The sequence below is a fragment of the Electrona antarctica genome (genome assembly GCF_951216825.1).
Source record: "Electrona antarctica genome assembly, chromosome: 5".
Classification (NCBI taxonomy): domain Eukaryota; kingdom Metazoa; phylum Chordata; class Actinopteri; order Myctophiformes; family Myctophidae; genus Electrona; species Electrona antarctica.
In genome coordinates, this window is record NC_136810.1 from 39,143,516 (window position 1) to 39,163,609 (window position 20,094).

The 20,094-nt window shown below is 40.8% G+C and overlaps 1 protein-coding gene across 6 annotated transcripts; it reads right to left on the bottom strand.

The window, feature by feature from the left end:
- Positions 1–6,293: 6,293 nt before the first annotated feature.
- pdp2 (putative pyruvate dehydrogenase phosphatase isoenzyme 2) lies at positions 6,294–19,908 on the bottom strand. Of its 6 annotated transcripts, XR_013790101.1 has the most exons (10): positions 19,803–19,908; positions 15,792–15,933; positions 14,133–14,357; positions 13,359–13,478; positions 12,337–12,623; positions 11,832–11,937; positions 11,495–11,731; positions 10,427–10,726; positions 7,915–8,532; positions 6,294–7,742 (listed from the first exon to the last, which is right to left on the bottom strand). XR_013790101.1 is itself a non-coding variant. In XM_079501977.1 (9 exons), exons 2-9 carry the CDS (start codon positions 15,870–15,872, stop codon positions 8,260–8,262), a joined length of 1,629 nt encoding a protein of 542 aa, XP_079358103.1. In that variant the 5' UTR covers positions 15,873–15,933; positions 19,803–19,908; the 3' UTR covers positions 7,795–8,259. The 6 variants fall into 6 exon arrangements, 5 of the variants coding, with proteins under 5 accessions (XP_079358103.1, XP_079358104.1, XP_079358106.1 ...); XM_079501977.1 differs by lacking the exon at positions 6,294–7,742 and having other exon boundaries at positions 7,795–8,532; XM_079501978.1 differs by lacking the exons at positions 6,294–7,742; positions 19,803–19,908 and adding an exon at positions 19,359–19,499 and having other exon boundaries at positions 7,795–8,532.
- Between the last annotated feature and the right edge of the window lie 186 nt (positions 19,909–20,094).

Consider the following 20,094-nt stretch of genomic DNA (forward strand, 5'->3'; position numbering starts at 1 on the left):
GATGGGATATTCCTAGATGCCCACATTAGAAATTATGTTTCAATGAATGTGTACTATACTGTACTCTACCATACTTAGTAACACATGATCACTTCCAGTGTCCATTTAGCATACCCTGTTCCCTTTAGTATTATGCAGAGGTTGGCAACATTGAAGATGAAGAGGGCCACTATAGTTCCACACTCACTCCAGAGGGCCACATTGCATACACTCTCATATCAAAAATAGCAGATCTACAAGCTCAAAACGCGCTGCACTGCAACGTGTTTTGAGCTGGTAGATCTGCTATTTCTGCTATATTTAAATTGAAATCCTCAATCTTTTTTATTGCTATTTTTGAATTGGAATCCTGAAAAGTAACATGTTTATTTAATTTCAAATGCATTAAGTTAGGTTACTTTAACTTTATGAACTTAAATGCAAATACATTGGACATAAAAAAAGACAATTCTAATACTAGTCATTCAGCTACTAATATAGACAGCTGAAGTAATTAAAGCAGGTCATGTTTGCATGTTTGGAATTATAACAACTGAAATAAATAATATAAATATTCGGATATTAACCTGCGGGCCTCATTAAGTGAAGGTGGGGGCCGCATGTGGCCCCCGGGGCGCCAGTTCCCATGTATGATATTATGCCTGGTACTTTTATGCTTCGTTTAAGGGTGTTTTCTGAACAAATTACTTGGCATAGAAAGTAATATTGTAATGTACCATTACTTTCAACTGAAGTAATGTGTAATGTTTTACATTTTGAAAGTAACTTCAACAACACTGTATACTGTAGGTATGTATAATAGGGGTGGGACGATATGGGTTCCTCACGATACGATATATATCGCGATATTAGGCCCTCGATAACGATAATATCACGATATTCGATATATTGCGATATTTGCGATATATCGATATATTGTACGGAATTTCATCAACGATATATCACGATATCTGCAACTACAAAATACTTGGAACTGAAAAAATGCAGCATTTTGTATTCCCACAAAGCTGTTTGGAGACTTTGGACAAATCACCATCCAGTAATTCAGTACTTCTGGTTGCTGTGGAATCTGAGTGGGATTTGCTTTATTTTAGCTGTCATTTCCTCCTTTTCTAAACATGTTGTTCATCACTTCATTGAACAAGATTTCAAATTTCTAAAAGAATATCGATATTTTAATAATCAATATCGATTATTTATCGCGGGAGGACGTATCGATATATATCGGCATATCGATATTTCAGCACACCCCTAATGTATAATACATTTCATTACTTTTGAAACAATGTTTGTACCTCCTTGCTCCTTGGGACCCCATTTTTAGAACTTTCTGGCACCTTGGTCCAAGCAGCGCAGGGTGAGATCTCGTCTGTCATTAGGAAAGCCAGACACTAAGAAGCAAACATCAGTCTTACACATTATATCACATTCGCAGCCAACAAGATAACGCAGTAACGTCCTGAGTGTACTGTACAAATTGACCAGAAATGGTCAATTTCTTGGGTCCACTTGTACCCTGGTCAGAGTTGAGGGTTTGTACCTCATCACTAGAGAAATAATAGAACTGGCACATGTACCCTGGTCAGAGTTGAGGGTTTGTACCTCATCACTAGAGAAAGAATAGAACTGGCACATCCACTGGATGGCAGGGGCAGGACCAACAGTGGATAAGGCTATATAAAAAATAGAAGTCTGTACGCCGTAACTTTGTAAAGCTTGTTTGTCCTATGCCTCATTCTGATGAGTCCAAACTTTAATCTATAGTAAAGCCTTGACTGGGAGATTTACAAAGCTAGTGTGCCGACTTCTATTTTTTACATTGTACCTCATCACCACATGATTTTTGTTTCATTGATTAATTAGACCGTGAGCCAGGGGGGTTGGTCGGTACCATCGGGCCGACTAAGGCTCATAGTGATTTTTGTGAAGGTATACATGTCTAGAGTTAGAAAATATGTGATAGCATTGCACCAGTGGTAGCTTTATCAGTGCTATCATGCATTTTATTTTATAACACTAGGCGAAAATTACATGGTCAATATGAAAAACATATAGTAATACACCGCCAAAAGAAATTATAGAAAAGGTTTTTCCAATTGGTTCTGGTACCTCTAGGCATGCTTAAGAATATACTGAAAATCTAGGAATACATACATTATGTTCCGGAAAGGCGCCATTTTCGAGATGGAATCCAATATGGCTGCCAGGAGCTTAAAATGGCTATATAAAACTAGTACTAATTATTCATTATTTGGGGTTTTAGGGCTAAAGGAATGTGGCTGAATCAGTGAAAGTGAAATTATCATCAGGTAATTATGTATTGCCAAATCCAAGATGGTGTCCATACCAAACCCAAAGTGATGTTCTATTGTTGAATAGAGGAAAGAAGCACTGCCGTGGTCCTTGTAATGATGATGATGGATACTGCATTTGGTCATGATGAGGCAGGCATCATTATGTCCCTGATGCAGGGTGATACTCATGCTCAGTGAATAAACTGATGTGCTTGTCTTGTTGGTGTATTGGGGTGTATCGGGTGGACCTATAGTATAAAGTACAGAGCATTATAATGGGACAGTCCTGTGCAACCTCATATCCAAGTGGAATGTGGCAGACCACCAAGCTCAACTTGAAAGTTCATTTGGCTGATGTCACACAATTTGGATGGGACATCCACATTTTGCTAAGGGTGATCTGACACCTGATGAAATGTTCAAGCTACAAATGAGAAATGTTGATAAAGAGGATTTTAACGATGAGGTAGACCAGGATTTGGGAAAGATAATGCTGCCAGTCAGGAGGGCTAGGGCCATGTGGTGGGTTGATTTTATGATCCTGATTATGAGTTGAAGCTTACAGATATTGAATGTAGTTGCAAAAGATAAATATTATCATAGTGTGTTAAGGCTCATTCATAGTCTGGATTTTCAGTGGTGGGGTGACCACCTCTCCGGTGGTGAGGTGACCACCGGAGCTGAAATAATGTTGAGCGGTGGTGAGTAAAAACAGAGAGAAGGGCTGGGGCGGTGGCGGTGGTTTGCTCTCCACCGCGGCTTGTGACATTATGTTGTAGTTCGGTGGTCACCTCACCACCGAAACTCCAGACTATGAATGAGCCTTTATACTATTATTACAAATACCAGTTCTTGTGATGTTTTTGACAGTTTTTTTTAAGTGAATCATGAACGCTCATCAAGTTGTTTCCATTTGTTGTTCTCCCATAGGTCAAATTTAGCCTTGACCTGACCTCAACATGTGAAATTGTCCTGATATTTAAAAAAATAGCTTCAGGAATGCATCTTACTTATACAACAGAAAAGTGGCATTAACCCTTTCGGGAGCGTTCCTCCGTTAACATCCTCGGTGTTATACACACCGACACTCTACACTCTTTGCGCAGTGAAATCCTTACAAAAAAACCACTGCAACTCGCTTACAGTACAGTACAGTACAGTACAGTACAGTACAGTACAGTACAGTACAGTACAGTACAGAACCGTAGAGTAGAGTAGAGTAGAGTACCATACAGTACAGTACAGTACAGTACAGTACAGAACCGTAGAGTACCATACAGTAGAGTACAGTACTGTACAGTAGAGTAGAGTAGAGTACAGTAGAGTACAGAGGAGTACAGTACAGTACAGTACAGTACAGTACAGTACAGTACAGTACAGTACAGTACAGTACAGTACAGTACAGTACAGTACAGTAGAGTAGAGTACCATACAGTAGAGTGCAGTAGAGTACAGTAGAGCAGTACAGTAGAGTACAGTAGAGCAGATCAGTAGAGTACAGTACAGTAGAGTACAGTAGAGCAGTACAGTAGAGTACAGTACAGAAGAGTACAGCATGAGTATGCCCCCCTTGGCGACGCGTGCAAGCTAGAATTTCGGCCGAAGGCCCGCGAAATTCTAGTTCTATACATACAGTATGAAAATGCAATGATCTGCTCGCTGCTCAGTGGCCTTTTTGGATTATGCAAATTGCCAGTTTGGGCAACCAAGCTAAAATTGTTCTATGTCCCCAAATACAAATCAAAACAAACAAAAAACAACATTATTAGGTTTAGTATTGAACAGATAGAAGACTAAAAGGTAATATTAAGGTACTGTATGTATTGGTGAACGGAAAGTTATCGTATGCATTACTTACACTGCACACTTGCACTATATTTAGGTTATTGAATTTCATAAAACATTTCCTTAGAATTTAGTTTATTGAATTTCATAAAACATTTCCTTAGAATTTATGTTAGGAACCTTTGTGCTACATCTTTCATGAAAACAGAAGTACGTCTCATGTTGTCTCTCCTGTAATAGATAATTACAATATTTCTAGATATGCTAATTTTAACAACTTTTCAGAGAAATATATTGTCTGAGCTGTATCCCAACCATTCTTCAAAGATAAATGATCAATAATGAGAGAGAACCATCAGTTTGAAGTAGAATACTTCATTCGGATTTTGAAAATTGTGTTTTGGCATGTGGTTATAAACGGAGTGATAACACACAGAAAGCTACCACCACTGCAATGCTATCACATATTTTCTAATTCTAGACATGTATACCTTCCCAAAAATCACTATGAGGCTTAGTCGGCCCAATGGTACCGATGACCCCAGATTTGGGGTCCTGGCTCACAGCCTAAATGGAGGTAATTCAACGAATCGTGAGATTGTAGATCTGCTATTTTTGCTATTAATTGTACAAAAAAGTGGCTAAAATGTTGTTCATTACAATTTACAATTTAGGCATTTAGCAGACGCTCTTAATCCAGAGCGACTTACATTAAGCAAGAACAAAAAGCATGGGAATACATCACATATGTGACCGGGTCTGGCAAATAGGCCCTCATCTCGACCAGAGTAATTTTTCAGTTTTTTACAGATTATTAAAGTACAGAATGTAAGCTTTTATATGATGTATCATTCAATGAAATTGGAAAATATTTGAAGGAGATATGACCATTTTAAAATGATTGTGCCGTTTTACCCAAAGCTGAGAAAATCCCCTTTGAATGTTCACAACATTTCAACACCTAGAGCTGGCTAGCCTACTTTGACTTATAAATGTATACATTTAATTTGCCCAAATCAATAATCTGTTGGAATGAAAACCTTCTTCAACATTCAAACTGTGTTAATATGAAAAAAAATGAAAATCACAAAAAAGAAAAATCAAGTTTATTTTAGATTTTCTGCCTTTTCATTATAGGCGAGATGAGGACCATTTTGCTAGACCTGCATGGTCACATATATAAAAAGCATTTATCAAGAAACATGCGTAAGCTAAGAACGTAGCTATATAACATATCTATATAATGACACTGTACATATAAACTATACATATATACTATACTATGCTGTACATATATACTATGAAGTGCTATTCATATACTATGAAGTGCTGTTCATAGAAGTTGAATAATAAATTACCGGTATGGAAAATGTTGTATAGGCCTAGCATTTATCTACAGGGTCTTTTTTCTGATTCTTTGCAGGAAATCACACCAAGTCTGTTGAGCTCCTTTCAGCACTCACCTGGATGTGCCTTAGTAGCTCCAGGATGTCCATCATTACAATCTGATTCCTACTAGATTTAAGGATTATCTTCCACACTCTTCTGTGACCTGGATATGATGTTCCTTTCTCAAGGCTTAATCATCAGGGTAGTAACATTTCAGTGAATCCTTATCCAAGCCGGGTTACTTACTAAGTTGGTTCCTGCTCATGCTAAATCGAAGACAGCCTTGTTTGATAGTATCAGCGCAAAGTTGGGTACAAAACAACGTGGTAGAGGTGACCTACAGACATGCAGGTGCATGTTTACTATGTATTGTACATGCATGGTCACTGCTTTGGAATAAATTGCATCTCACCCTTTAAAGAGTGTGAAATGCCTGCACCACATTCTCTTTGCTAAAAGTTATCTTTTTTTAATGAAAAACAAACAAAAACAAGAAGAAAAAAAAGAGTTGTTCTGCGGTAGGCTGAGTTCCAGTCAGGTGAATTCTTCTCACAGAATACAGCAACCTGTTTACAAAACACTTGGGTATCAGGACAGGCTCATATGACACTGGGCAAATAGAATGATAGCGTTTCAAACAGGTTCTAGACCAGTTAGAGGTAGAGAGGGAAGAAACAGGGCATAGGAGAGATGGGGTAGGACTTCTCAGGATTCAAGGTGCCACCTACTGATGATGTGTCTTATACACTTTGAAAAGCCTTTCCCTGAAAATGATTTTGGACGTCTACAAACAAATCATTTCTTTAACGATGACTGGAATAGTTTTGCATGTCTTTAATGTTTTATTGTATTTATGTTTTATTGTCCATGTTTCTGGACAAAGTGGACATACAGTACACACAGGTTTCTGAACATTAAACATCTGTACCTTGAATTCACCTTTTTACTTTTGGTGGCGAAACAAATGTAAACGGGACAAACATTCACACATAGGTCAACTTAAAGCTTCAATCCTTATTTTAAAGAAACAAATCAGTACAAAAACGTATTTGAATGAAAAACCTCAAGCTACAACCTACCGTGTGTCACACATTCTGAGCTTGTAGATTTATACATTTGTGATTAGAATATATATTTTTATGGTACATAATTTCCCTCTGTAGGCTATTAGGAAATGAGTATGCACAAATGTATAGTTTTTGCAATAACGTGTGCTTGTCACAGGCACATATGCACCTTAAAAAAGAGCCTGCCTGCTAGGAATACATCATCTCATACTATAGTCAAAAGCAGGATGCCAATATAACTGAAGGGAGGCCGTTCTCAGCCCCCGGGGTCAGTTAACATGTAGGAGTGCCTGAAGCTCATAAGCGCAATATCTCTAATTGACTCTTGGAAGTGGAATTAGTTTAATCTCACACACAGGATAACTGGGTTCAAACACCCGGTGGGACATGCAACTTAAAAGATTGCAGCTTGAAAAGGTTTCACATTGCGGATCAAAGAAAATATCACAAATGGATTGTCGAAAACCAAAACGTCTAAAAGCAAGAATAAAACATTATCTTTAACAGCATTACTGAGGCAAGGCAGAAAGTGAATTTGTGCATTAGTTTACAGTATAGTAATTCAGTCACGGTTTCAAGTATACAACACACATCATTTCTGTAAAATTAAACTACAAAATTGCTAATTGTTTATGGAGGAAACTAAGTGATGTACGTACCGGTAAAATGTTCATGAAATTTCTCTTGTAACTCTGACCTCAACTGATGTAAACTACAGTAGAAAAATCCTCATATAAAATCATTGATATATAATAAAATAAAACAGAGCTTGACAGAAAACAGTTTCAAGTTCATGTCATCCCAAACAATTCCCAAAATATGAAGACAGGAGTTACACATAGTTACCACATTCCCGCCAGCATTAATTCATAAATTCACCGGTTAACCGCCAGCATTTGTCAGTGAATTTTGAAGAGGAGATGAAGGAGTACAGACCATGAAAGCGTTGCCTCACAATCCTTCTGTTGTTTTGGTTTTAAGCAGGAGGTGACAGAAAAAACGGAATCGGATGTAGACTAACGGTGTGTGTTGTGACGGACGCAAATATATACTTTCACTTGAAGACATAGCGTTACTGCGACCGTCAGTTCAAAGCCATTGAACTGACTCAACGGTGGGCCGTTGAAAAGCTGTCCGAAACACGTTTGTTGTCTGTCAGAGGTAAATAAAGCATGTGAAAAGGACATTTGGTGTGTGCTGGCTATTCCTTTATTCCCATTTGTAGTACCGTTGAGCCTTGCACCAATAAGACTAGTCCCATTTGTAGTACCGTTGAGCTTGCACCAATAAGACTAGTCCCATTTGTAGTACAGTTGAGCCTTGCACCAATAAGACTAGTCTTCCATTTGTAGTACAGTTGAGCCTTGCACCAATAAGACTAGTCTTCCCATTTGTAGTACCGTTGAGCCTTGCACCAATACGACTAGTCTTCCCATTTGGAGTGTTTTCTGCTTTTATAGTTTCTCTTTCTCTCATTTGAAAAGATGTTTACAACGTGTGGATGCATGCAGTAATCTTGCTTACGGTACAGTTTCTGTTTACTTCTACTTACTTCGCATTACGACGGCGAGCTATCACAAACCACTATAAAAAGGACCATTTGGTGCAAATCTAAGTCAACGGCGGTAGACCGCTGAATTAAGATTTGACGCAGATCTCAGTCAACCGCAGGGAATGTGTTAAGAATTGTTGTGCATCAAGTGTCTTAAAACTCAACTGTCAGATCAGTGGCGAGGTTTGGCCAGGTCAGAGTTCAGATACACCACAGTGACTGTGATGTCATCCCTGTACATGCGCGCCAGGTCTGCTGGCAATGCCAGCATAGAGGACAGTTTCTCCTGGCAGAGCTCTCCGTACTCATCGGTGCCCAGGGCATGTCTGATGAGGTGCGTGGCAACGTTCAGGTCCAAGGCAGGGGTGGCACGGGCGCGCCGCTGCAACAAGAGATCATGCATCTGGCCCAAATTAAGCTGTCTCTCGGAAGGAGAGACTGGAGCCTGAGGAGAGGGAGGGCGAAGAGTAGAAGTTAGTCATAGCATAGGGACTTTTGGAAAAGTTTATGTTTATACTTGGAGCGTCATAAAAGTGAAACAACTTGGATGGCATGATCACATTAATGTAAATATTGGTTTGGCTGACCATGGGGAGCAGGAGAACCGCAGGTTGATTCCAATGGAGGGCCATTTATTTTTTCCCACTTTTGGACTCATTTGGGTAATAGATTTTCCATAGTGTTTTTTAAGTGGTGCAACCACTTCAAGGATCAGCAATGTCCCTATGTATGTCTGTCTGTCTAGGTCAGTGTTTCCCAACCTGTGTGCCGCGGCACTTTACTGTGCCGTTTGATGTGTCCAGGTGTGCCGCCTGATTTGACCGAAAATAACACTAACCCTCCCCCGAAAGCACTGGCTACTGAGCTGCAGGATTCCCATTGTTGCGTCAACGACGGAACAATAGACTCTAACGACCATCGGCCATAGGAATGTTAATCACTAGTGGTGTCAAATCTGTCAAGTCTGGATCGGTCAAAATAGCGTCTGCATCGGACGTTGGTTCGATTCTAAAGTTGTGAATCGATATAATTCAACTAACTGCGGGAAAAACACAGATGTACAAGCCCAAAGCGCTGTGCATTGCGACGGGTAGATAACGTGTAGATCTGCTACTTCCAGCGCAGTAAGGGCGCATGCTTATGACGCTCATTAACTATGCATCAGTAGCCAGGGACAGTCACAACACACGAGCAGCAGACTGTGCTTTCATCCACGCTTCCATAGCCTTTTAAATCTTATTTCCCATCCACGGGCACAAGCAGTGATATCAGCAGCTTCCACCCGATCTGTGGTGGAGTTCTGTTGTCTGACGAGGGAAGCTAGTAGCTAGCATGGGAGCTAACGTTAGGTTAACTTCCATATAGTTAGGAGTTAGAAGGAGTCCTCCTTAATAACACTATGTACTTTCCATCCGTTCCCCAACCCCTCATACTCGCTGCTGCATTTACACGGGCAGACACAAAGACGAATGGGAATATCATTTGGAGCTTTAACAATGAATGATAGACTGTATCGTTGCGTCTGCCCGTGTTTAATGGTCAGGGTTTCACTGTCCACACTCCACAGCAGGCAGACCTGTCAAAACGATGCACTTCCCAAAACTCAGAGACATCGCCACCACCTATAAATTCAAACCCACTTTCATTTATTTTATTCCATAGTCTTAGTTTTTCTCTAATAAAGTTGTTTTTATTTGTTTTCTCATGTTCTCCTTGAAAGTGTCTTTAAGTACTCAGAGAAGCATTATATAAATAATATTATTATCACTATTATTATTACTACTTGTTTTATTGCCTATGCTTATGTAGTCACTATTCATTGATTCACTCATATCCAAATCCATTTGAAAAAAAAGCTCACTGCTCAGGTCAAATAGGCCTATTGATATGCGAATGTGATTAATTGAGATTAATTAATCACAAAGCCTCCAATTAATTAGATGTTTTTGAATGAAGAAGCTATAGATCTAGCTTCAAATAAAAAATCTAAAAAAGGTTAAATGTGTCAGACAGATGTGTCATGTGTGTTGTATCAAAGACGTTTTACTATATATATATATATATATATATATATATATATATATATATATATATATAGTAAATATATTATATATATATATATATATATATATATATATATATATATATATATATACACACACACACACATGCACCCCCCCCCGTATATCTAGGTGTGCCCCGAGATTTTTAGGCTATGAAAAGTGTGCCCTGGGACAAAAAAGTTGGGAAACACTGGTCTAGGTTACCAACAGGCGCAGGCGCGCACACGCACACACGCACACACACACACACACACACACTTTAGTTTTCAATAATACCTGCAAGTGAATCCCACTCAAATGCTCCCCGACAAGTTGCACAGCCTCCTTGCTGCACATCTCGTCCCACAGTCCGTCGGAGCCGAGGATCAGGAAGCGGTCCTGAGGTCTCAGCTTGTGATAGGTCAGCTCAGGTACCACATCCAGGTAGGGCGGAGTTAGGTAGTTGGGTGGAGTGTACTGGTACAAGTTGAGAGAATCCAGGTCCAAGCCCGAGTCCAGCCCGTTGAGAACGCTCTGCTGCAACTCGCGTTTCCACTTGAAGCTCACGTCACCGAAGGAACGCAGGGGCATCAGGACCTGGCAGCAAGCACATGGACAAACCAGTTAGTTAAAATTTACAATTGAGGCATTTAGCAGACGCTCTTAATCCAGAGCGATTTACAGTAAGCAAGAACCACACATAGTAATACATCAAATACATAGAAATAGTCATCGAGAATCATAAGCAAACTAAGAACCTAATATTTGTCCAACAGTGGAATATCTGTTCTGTGAAGCTATGAGTATACACTACTATAGAATGCTATATGTCTACTACAAGTTTAGCTTTTGCATACGCCTGTAACGTTGTCGAGGCTAGTGCAAGTGCTACGACAAGTGCTATGGGCTAAGATGGAGTCTGAAGAGGTGAGTTTTCAGACTATGGTGGAATTTGGTGAGTGATTCAGCAGTTCTGATTGCAATGGGAAGTTCATTCCATAGTTTTGGAGCCAGATATGAAAGAGGGAATTAAGCACAATGAGACACTGGCTTCCCGAATTCTGCTGTTATTTCAATGTAGCTTTTACTCATCAATTCTTTAGTCTTACCCAATTTTCCCCAGGGACTGCTCTTGCAAACATAGACGTTGTAATTAAGCGTACACTGGAATATGTGCAAGGAGTAGAATGTAATACACAATGTAAAGTGCCTTGGATAAAGGTGCTATATACATAAATGCACCATTTACCAATTAGTGTATATATGCTATAGTGCTTTACATCTGCCACTGAATCCAAAAACAATGTGGACAATAAAGTTGATCTAATCTTATTCTCATCAAGCTATAGTATAGTGAATGCTTACCCCCAGCAGTCGGTCATCAGTGACCACTGTGTCCCTCTCAGAGGGGGGGTGCTGGGCTCTGATGCGCTCCATCTCAGCCTGGTTCTGGGAGTTGTGGTCCAAGGAGAGTGGCAAGGCGCTCCACGTGCCATCGTCCTCCTGCACCCCCAGCACGGCTCGGCAGTCACCGCTGTTGGCCACGTGGATCCCCTCCATACCCACATGGGCCACGCAAGCACAGGAGCCAGCGAAGGCAACCTGTTGCAAAGGAACATACAGATATCGGACACTAGTGTTGTTGTGCGCATTTTATGCTAATCTGAGCTAGACGATACTGAAGTGCGGAGTGTTTGTTTACCTGTATAGCGGTGTTTCTCATAAGTTCACTGGCAAGAGGGACCTGCGCCTCTAAAGAGATATCCGTGTCAAGTCGCATAAAGGCATAATCCAGAGCTTCCTGTGGACTAAAGGGAGAGTGAATAATGGGTGCGTTCTGCATTGTAACACTGATCGGACGTAGTAATGCACCTAAATTCAAACCTAAATTCAAGGTCACCAAAATGGCTAGATTCATTATGCTTTATTACCCAGTCAGTCCAAGTGTAGCTGGTGAGGATCAGTTTTATTATATTTGTAATATTATTCATATATATATAATATACTCTACTCTTACCTTGTACCTATCCTGTGTTTCAACAACTTTCAAACTCAATGCTGTTGCAATAAAGGCCTATCTATCGTTTTGAGGCATTTCTACACAGGGATCAATAAAGGCCTATCTATCGTTTTGAGGCATTTCTGTCAACTGTTGTTCAAATAATAGTTGCATACTGTCTAGGCACCTTGTTTGCAAACATACACACCTCATGCCATCACCATGTTCGTCACTACCCAGCAACTCCTGCCAGAAGACTCTGAGGTGGTCTATGTAGAGGGAGGCAGACTCGCGGTAGATGAAGTCACTGTGGTGTCTGTACCACTGTAATATGGGAGGGATCGGCCGTCCGTGCTCCATGCACCTCTCCAGTTCCTCCAAGGTCCGCTGGGACATCATGGCCACGGCCACATAGTAGGGGAGACGCTCACTGACTGCCTGTGCGCAGGCAGCCCCCCCATGCCCATCAAACACTCCAAAGAGCATGCCTTTTGTCTGGACAACAACATGGGAAACACGTTAACCCATTTAGACCGTACGACGTGTGGGAATGTCAGAACTAATCCAACCGACGGGTTGCTAGGACGTGTACACACGTCCTAGCGCATTTTCATTGATATCAAACGAGATAAAAATATTCTGATTTTTTTTTGGCCTCTCCTTCTGCGCCATACTCCTTGCTCTTTCGTGCATGCGCGTTGTCGTTCACTTGGGCTCGGCGCGCGTAATCTAAGGAGCTCTCCGTGGATTTGACCAGATGGATATACTAAGCTCTTCATTTCTGACTTCAACAAGCTATAATCAGCGACTTATATCGCAATCTTAGCGAGGTAAGCAAGCAAAAATATGTCTCCCGGTTCTTGTCTGGAACGGACAAGAACCGGAACAGACAAGCTTCTATTTTGAAAGAAATCCCGGCGCTGATTGTGTTTTAACGTGGTCTGGTCTACTGTCCAAAAAGATAAACTTATTTTAGACATTGAGAAGAGACCATGGGGTGGACCAAGGTAATCTGACTCCGCCAGATGGGGCAGCAGAGAGTACACTGGGTTCCCCCCTCCTGCTCCCATCTGGGAACTCTCAGGCAGACTTGATGCCTGAGAGCAGCAGCTAGAGGCGGGATAGCTGCTGCTGATTGGCCAGGCCGTTTGTGGCCATTTGTGTGTCCAAATTATATATTTGGAGATCATTTGGGGGGATTCATTTGTGGAATGAGATTCTCATGCCTACCTGTAGGCAGGAGGATGCACTGCGTCGGTCCTCAAAGGGAGTGTTAGCGGCTAACTGGTTGCTCTCAAAACTTTTCACAGCACTGAGGCCCCTTGCATCAAACTCGGGTACAATCACAGCCTGTAATATACATGTAGAGATAGAGACATGCATTAAGCATTTTACCCTTGATAAGTTATTGGCTGGTGGCTGCAGAATAACATGAAGTCAATGTCTTATCATAATAAAATGTAGTACAATTGCATACTGAAGCCGTTTTGTCTTTACAATGTCCAGAGTTCATATCGATTGTACAATCTACGGTTGAAGAGTTAAGCTGTGATTAGCTGTACAGACGGATCCATTCAAATGCCCACGTGTGGGACCTGCTACATGGAGTAATTTTCCCATAGACTTGCATGCATTTAATCAAACTTATTTTTGCCACGAGTCAAATCGCACCGTTCTGTCCATTAGTTAGAACGCAGGTTTAGTTACTTCCGTATTGTCTTCATGAAGCTTGGTCCTACTCAGTCAGACATTTGTGTAGCCTAGTAGTACTCACATACAGCTCCTCTAGTTAATGTCAAGAAGTTCAGAGTTGCAGTGCATGTGTGAAACCTCTCAAAAACATGCAATCAATGCCTATGCCCAGAAGATAACTTAGGATGAGTTCAGTTAAAACTGACTGTACAATGTTCCATTTCTAAAGGTCCATCTATTCAGATTTAAAGTTGTTTAACAACTACTCTGAATTGTTGTAAGTTGACGCAAGTTCGACAGATTGCTGCTTACCTGCTCATTGGCCCGCAGAATGCTATTGATCTGGACCCGGCTGAGCTGAAAGGCTAGATCCTGATGGGTTGAAAGATGCCGGTCGCCCCGAGACACAGAGCCCGTCTCAGCACCCCTGTGATGCCACCAATGTGATTTGAGGCCGCTCCAGGAGGAGAAGTGGGACTGTTGGGTCCATGTGGGTTGTTGGATGGAGGGGGAGGAACCAACGCCATACATGTAAATCTGAAAGATACAGAAATGCTATTAAAATGTATGTACTATAGCCAGGGGTTTACTAGTTGGTACATGACACACCGAGTAAAAATAGACCTTTGACAGCCATATTGACATAAATAGCAAGGTGATGTTATATCCTGTGCAGGTGTTACATTATACTAACCCATTTAAACACCTTCTAAAACCTAACCTAAGGTTTCTGAAAACCTTCAAATTCTTATTCAAAAATACAAAAATATGTTGCACTATTACTATGTATAGCAGCAATTAATGAGACACATATTCAAAGGTTTAACAACATATAGGTTGCAACTGGTCTAAATGGGCTAATTACAGTTGTGTTCCTAGTTCCGTTTAGATTAAACAGTCCGGGTGCTGCTATTGTTGGCTTTCTGGAAGGTACCGTCTATTGGATGGTGGGGAAGAAGAGCTCTTGCTTTTTGTTGAGTCAATTGGTCAGACAGTGGTAAACGGTGCAGCATAATTTATTCAATATACTATATTGTCATTATGGTTGCTTATACCCAACCAATGAACCATTATATTTTACCATCACTAATAGTACTCATCTAATACATTATGATAATATCATCACTTGCCAAACGTGGAGACATCTAGGCTCTTACAAGCTACCAAATGATAATATTATTTAGATGTCTCCACTTGGCAAGTTGGCTATTGTTTTGGTTACAGCCTGTATGCATGTAGTCTTGTTATGGCTCAGCTTGTCCTTGAAGCAGCTAGTATAGCATATCATCTGATCCCTGTGCTCCTTGGCAGAACTACTGTACCATCATCAACCTGTTATTGTACTTCTCCCCATGATATCATGTACATTAAAGCCATCACCACCTCCTAGAATATTGTCTCGACTCCTATTGCCTCAACAATTACTGACTTCCAGTGATTTCCAACGAGCGCTTCCAAACTACAAAACTCACCTAAAACGGAATTTATTGACGGAAGGTAGCTCATAACATGTCTAGGGTGGATTTTCAGGTTCCAATTAGAGAGTTTAACGTTGTTAAATACAATCAGATAGGACTTTTCTGTTTGGATGAATGGGCTGTAAAGGGTTGGTATTGCAACTCTAGAGTCCAGATATTACAATCCAGAGCGATTTACAGTAAGCAATAACAAAAAACATGGTAACACATCATAAATCATACGTACATAAGCTAAAACCGAACCGAACCTAAGATAATAAAATCACACCCGTGTGAACTGAGTGGTGCAACTCCCCTCTCCCCCTGCCTCTCTCTCTCTCTCTGTAATTAGCAGGCAACAGGAACTCGGAACTCAAGGATTTGCATTGGTGTGGTTGACCTTAGAACGGTTTTGTCCCGAGAAGTTTCTTGCAACTGGTGTGGTTTGGTTTGGGCTTAAGAGTTGCTTGTGGTTGGTAAACAGTGTGGTGGTTAATTGAATCAGGACAGTCACCTGGCTGGAGACAGTGGAGGACAGTGTCAGCGTGCAGCTGGAGGCTCTCTGGAGGATGCTGGCGTACACACGTCCAGACATCTCAGTGGACGGAGGGTCTTGTGGCTCTGCTACTCACTTCTCACCTCGGTCACCTCAATAGCTAAAGTTGTGAGAAATGAATCATATACAGTAGTAAATTAACAATGAGCCATCTCGTGTGTGCAAGTTAATTTACCGAGGAGAGAACAGCACACTGGCCAATGTAGTCGTAATTTGCAACACAGAAAAGTCCTATCTGATTGACAGCCATATATCCAAACAGAAAAGTCCTATCTGATTAAAATACGTTACATTCACTCACCAACATTGCGGCTGTACGGAAAGTTTACTTTAAATTATCCTATTTTATTCCACCGTAGACATGTTATTATGAACTACTTCCTGTCCATACATTCCGTGCAGGTGACTATTTTTCAAAGTGTTCGACAAGTTGGAAGTGCTCGTTGGAAATCACTCAACGGTCCTGCGTACCACCTGTTTTGAAATTGCACATAATGCAGGTGGTTACTGAAAACGAGCACTTCCAAACTCCCAACACAACAAAAATAATCCCCTGCACAGAATTTCTTGACAGAAAGTAGCTCATAACATGTGTACAGTGGATTTTTATGAAACAATCACTTTGCAGATAGAGGATAATTCAAGCTTTTGATGACTTCAAAGGTTATCTAAAGTCCAATAAACAGGCTGTAAAACATAAGTTATGGGACCTTAAGAAATGGCATATTTTAATGATTAGGCCATCGGGATACATATCCCAAAATGAATTATGAATATGAACAGCAAATGACATGGATAAAAGCAGATACGAACTGTTATATCACGAATTTGGATTCGATCATATCAGTCTGTTTGTCAGGGCGCCCCTTGAAGCGCAGGCCAGAGGTGTCGTCTGTCCTGGAGAACTCTGACGTGTCTTTACTTTATAGAAATCTTTCTGTCTCCCTGTGACCTTGCTAAGCACAGCTAGGGTGCACACTCTTATAAGTAATGGTAACTGCTATAAGAGGTACCTACTTTATCTTATAACTTTCCATACAGCTGCAATGCTGGTGAGTTTAACGTGGTTTAATACAATCAGATAGGACATTTCAGTTTGGATGTATGTGCCGTCAATGGTTTAGTTGGTATAAATACGTTAATTTAAACCAGTGGTTTTCAATTAGTGGTCCTTGAGGGGGTTCCAGGTGGTCCCCAGCTAAATGACGGAGAGTTGGTAACCAAATGGACCCTTATGTTTAGCCGCAATTCGCAACTCTAGATTTTTTTTTATAATGGAATGAATCTAGAGTTGCAATACCCTCCATTGACTTCCCATTCATCCAATTTGCGTTTGCGATCTGCTTGTATTAAACTCACCAACATTGCAGCTCTAGGCCAAGCTTGAATTATCCTCTTTCAATCTGCCGAGCTTTTGTTTCATAAAAATCCACCCTATTCTCCATATTCAGACCGCAGCCATCTTGCCAGCAAGGTGATACCTAGGTGACACTTCCCATAGACAGCCCATTCATCCAAACAGAAAAGTCCTCTCTAATTATATTAAACAACGTCAAAATCACCAACATTGCAGCTGTAGGGAAAGCTTGAATTATCCTCTTTCAATCTGTAAAGTGTTTGTTTCATAAAAATCCACCATAGACATTTTATGAGCTACTTCCTGTCAAGTGCTGGAGTTTGGAAGTGCTCATTGACTATCACTCAACGGCCCATGCGTACCACCTGTTTTGAATGCACATAATGCAGGAGGCAGCAGGGGGTTGCTTTACTGATAACGAGCGCTTCCAAACTCTGATACTATAATCATCTGCAAGGAATTTCTTGACAGGAAGTAGCTCTACGGTGGATTTTTATTAAACAAAGACTTTACAGATTGAAAGAGGATAATTCAAGCTTTCCCTACAGCTGCAATGTTGGTGATTTTGACGTTGTTTAATATAATTAGAGAGGATTTTTCTGTTTGGATGAATGGGCTCTCTATGGGAAGTGTCACCTAGGTATATCACCTTGCTGGCAAGATGGCTGCGGTCTGAATATGGAGAATAGTTATTTTTTATTGGCCTAAAGTATTGTCTCTATATACATACCGGTACATTCATGAATCCACTTGCTGACCGGCTGTCACTATTGGGCAATTTATTTTATAGGGGTTTCTTGTGACCCTACTATAAAATAGCTCAAGGCTCTATTGCTGATTACTTAGGTTAGGACCCACTGCAGTGGTGTCCAGTTAGAACTTAAACCAGGATGCTTCGACTTCTTCTTGACATTTTTGCCTGCCATAGGATGTATGGTAGGTAGGGTCACAAGAAACCCCTATAAAATAAATTGCCCAATAGTGACAGGCAGTCAGCAAGTGGATTCATGAATATATAGACAATATTTTAGGCCAATAAAAAAAATACTATATACCAAATTTCCCACTTTAAACAAAAGAAGCCTGTCGGCTGCTGGACTACTAGACATATGAGCTACTTTCTGTCAAGAAATTCTGTGCAGGTGATTCTTTTTCTAAGTGTTGGAGTTTGGAAGCACTCGTTTTTATTAACGGGTTGCGCTGCTGCCTCATGCATTATGTGCAAATTCCAAACAGGTGGTACGCAGGGCTGTTCAGTGACTTCGATGAGTGCTTCCAAACTCCAACACTTAGAAAAAGAATCACCTGCACAGAATTTTTTTGACAGAAAGTAGCTCATAAATTCATAACATGTCTAGGGTAGATTTTTATGAAACAAAAGCTCGGCAGATTGAAAGAGGATAATTCAAGCTTGGCCCCGAGCTGCAATGTTGGTGAGTTTAACGTTGTTAAATACAAGCAGATCGCAAACGCAAATTGGATGAATGGGGAGTCAATGGAGGGTATTGCAAATTTGCAACTCTAGATTCATCCCATTATTAAAGAAATCTAGAGTTGCAAATTGCGGCTTGAGAGTGTAATGTAATATGAAACCAAATTGAAAGTCAAATGGACACAAAACCATTTGGTTTCATTTTAGATGATTTTACACTCTCAAGAGTTTGATTGATTGAAATATGTATTAAGTTTGCAGAATTACAGTACATTTCAAGCACAAACTCAATACAAAGACTGTTAACTGTGAGTCAGTGGACGACCCAATTAAGCATTACACTTGTTTACAAGAGGGTCCACCATGTTCAATTCATCAAAACATTTAGAGACGTACAAATAGACACTTCTATATAGTCAAAGAACAGAACAGGAATTCATCATAGAGGTAAAAAGGGAAAATAAACATATACAGTGAGGGGAAAAAAGGGGGGGGGGGGGGGGTTCAGATTTTTACGGGGGCCAGTTTCGAATTGCAGCCGTCCGTAGGTGCCCTTTGAGAGCGGTTTTGAAGGAGTCAAGGGATTTGCATGTCTTAATGACTGTTGGTAGGGCGTTCCACATTTTGGTGGCATAGGAGCGAGTTACATTATTGTTAAACATCTGCATTACTTAATTTACAAGAAATCTAAACAATTACAGAATGTAGAAGAATTGTTATTTTGATCATCGTTTGCCTGTTATCTCTCGATCCTAATGGTACCAACATCAATACAGCATGGAATTGTGGACAATCTTATCCAATTGACAACAGCTATTCGTCTTGGGTCTCAGAGGATTCAAATGGTGATCCGTCGCTCGAATGCACAATAAACTTGTGGCAGCGGTGGCCGAACAGTGGCAGCCGAACGGATAGCGGATCGGTCTTGATACCGGAAGGTCGCCAGTTCGAATCAGCGGTCCGACACGTTAAAATTACCACCGCTGAAGTGCCCTTGAACAAGGCATTGAACCACTACGATGAAATGTGTTCTATGTGCAGGGCCTGGCTGGAAACAAGTTCTTGAGCTTAGCCCAGATACCCTGGGTAAATATAGTAATCATTTCATTTCATTTCATAAATAATGGACCTTGACATGAAAATGGTAATAGTTGAAAGTGTTGAAACAGACACTACCTACCTAGAAACTAGCAAACGTTGAGAACAGGCTCGCGAAAACATTAATGACAGCCGCCGGCAGACGCCATGATTGTCTGAGTGACGTCACGGCGTTCCCTACTTCTGCAGCGTCGTTGTCAGATGAAACGATGCAGTCTATGGAAGCTAGCGACATGACGTTGCAAAGACGCAATGATGCATGTTAGCTGCTCCAAATCAACTCACAACGCGTGACGCGTCTTTGCATCTTTTCATCTGCCCGTGTGAACGCAACATAACAACTGAACGCACCATAGGTAGTAGAGGTAATATCC

Excerpts from the sequence above, each read along its gene's own strand:
- pdp2 (XM_079501977.1), bottom strand. The coding sequence starts at position 15,872 with ATGTCTGGACGTGTGTACGCCAGCATCCTCCAGAGAGCCTCCAGCTGC. Across the intron at positions 13,479-14,132 it reads TTCTGCGGGCCAATGAGCAG|GCTGTGATTGTACCCGAGTT; the intron begins GTAAGCAGCAAT and ends TGTATATTACAG. Across the intron at positions 8,533-10,426 it reads TGAGTGGGATTCACTTGCAG|GCTCCAGTCTCTCCTTCCGA; the intron begins GTATTATTGAAA and ends CCCTCTCCTCAG.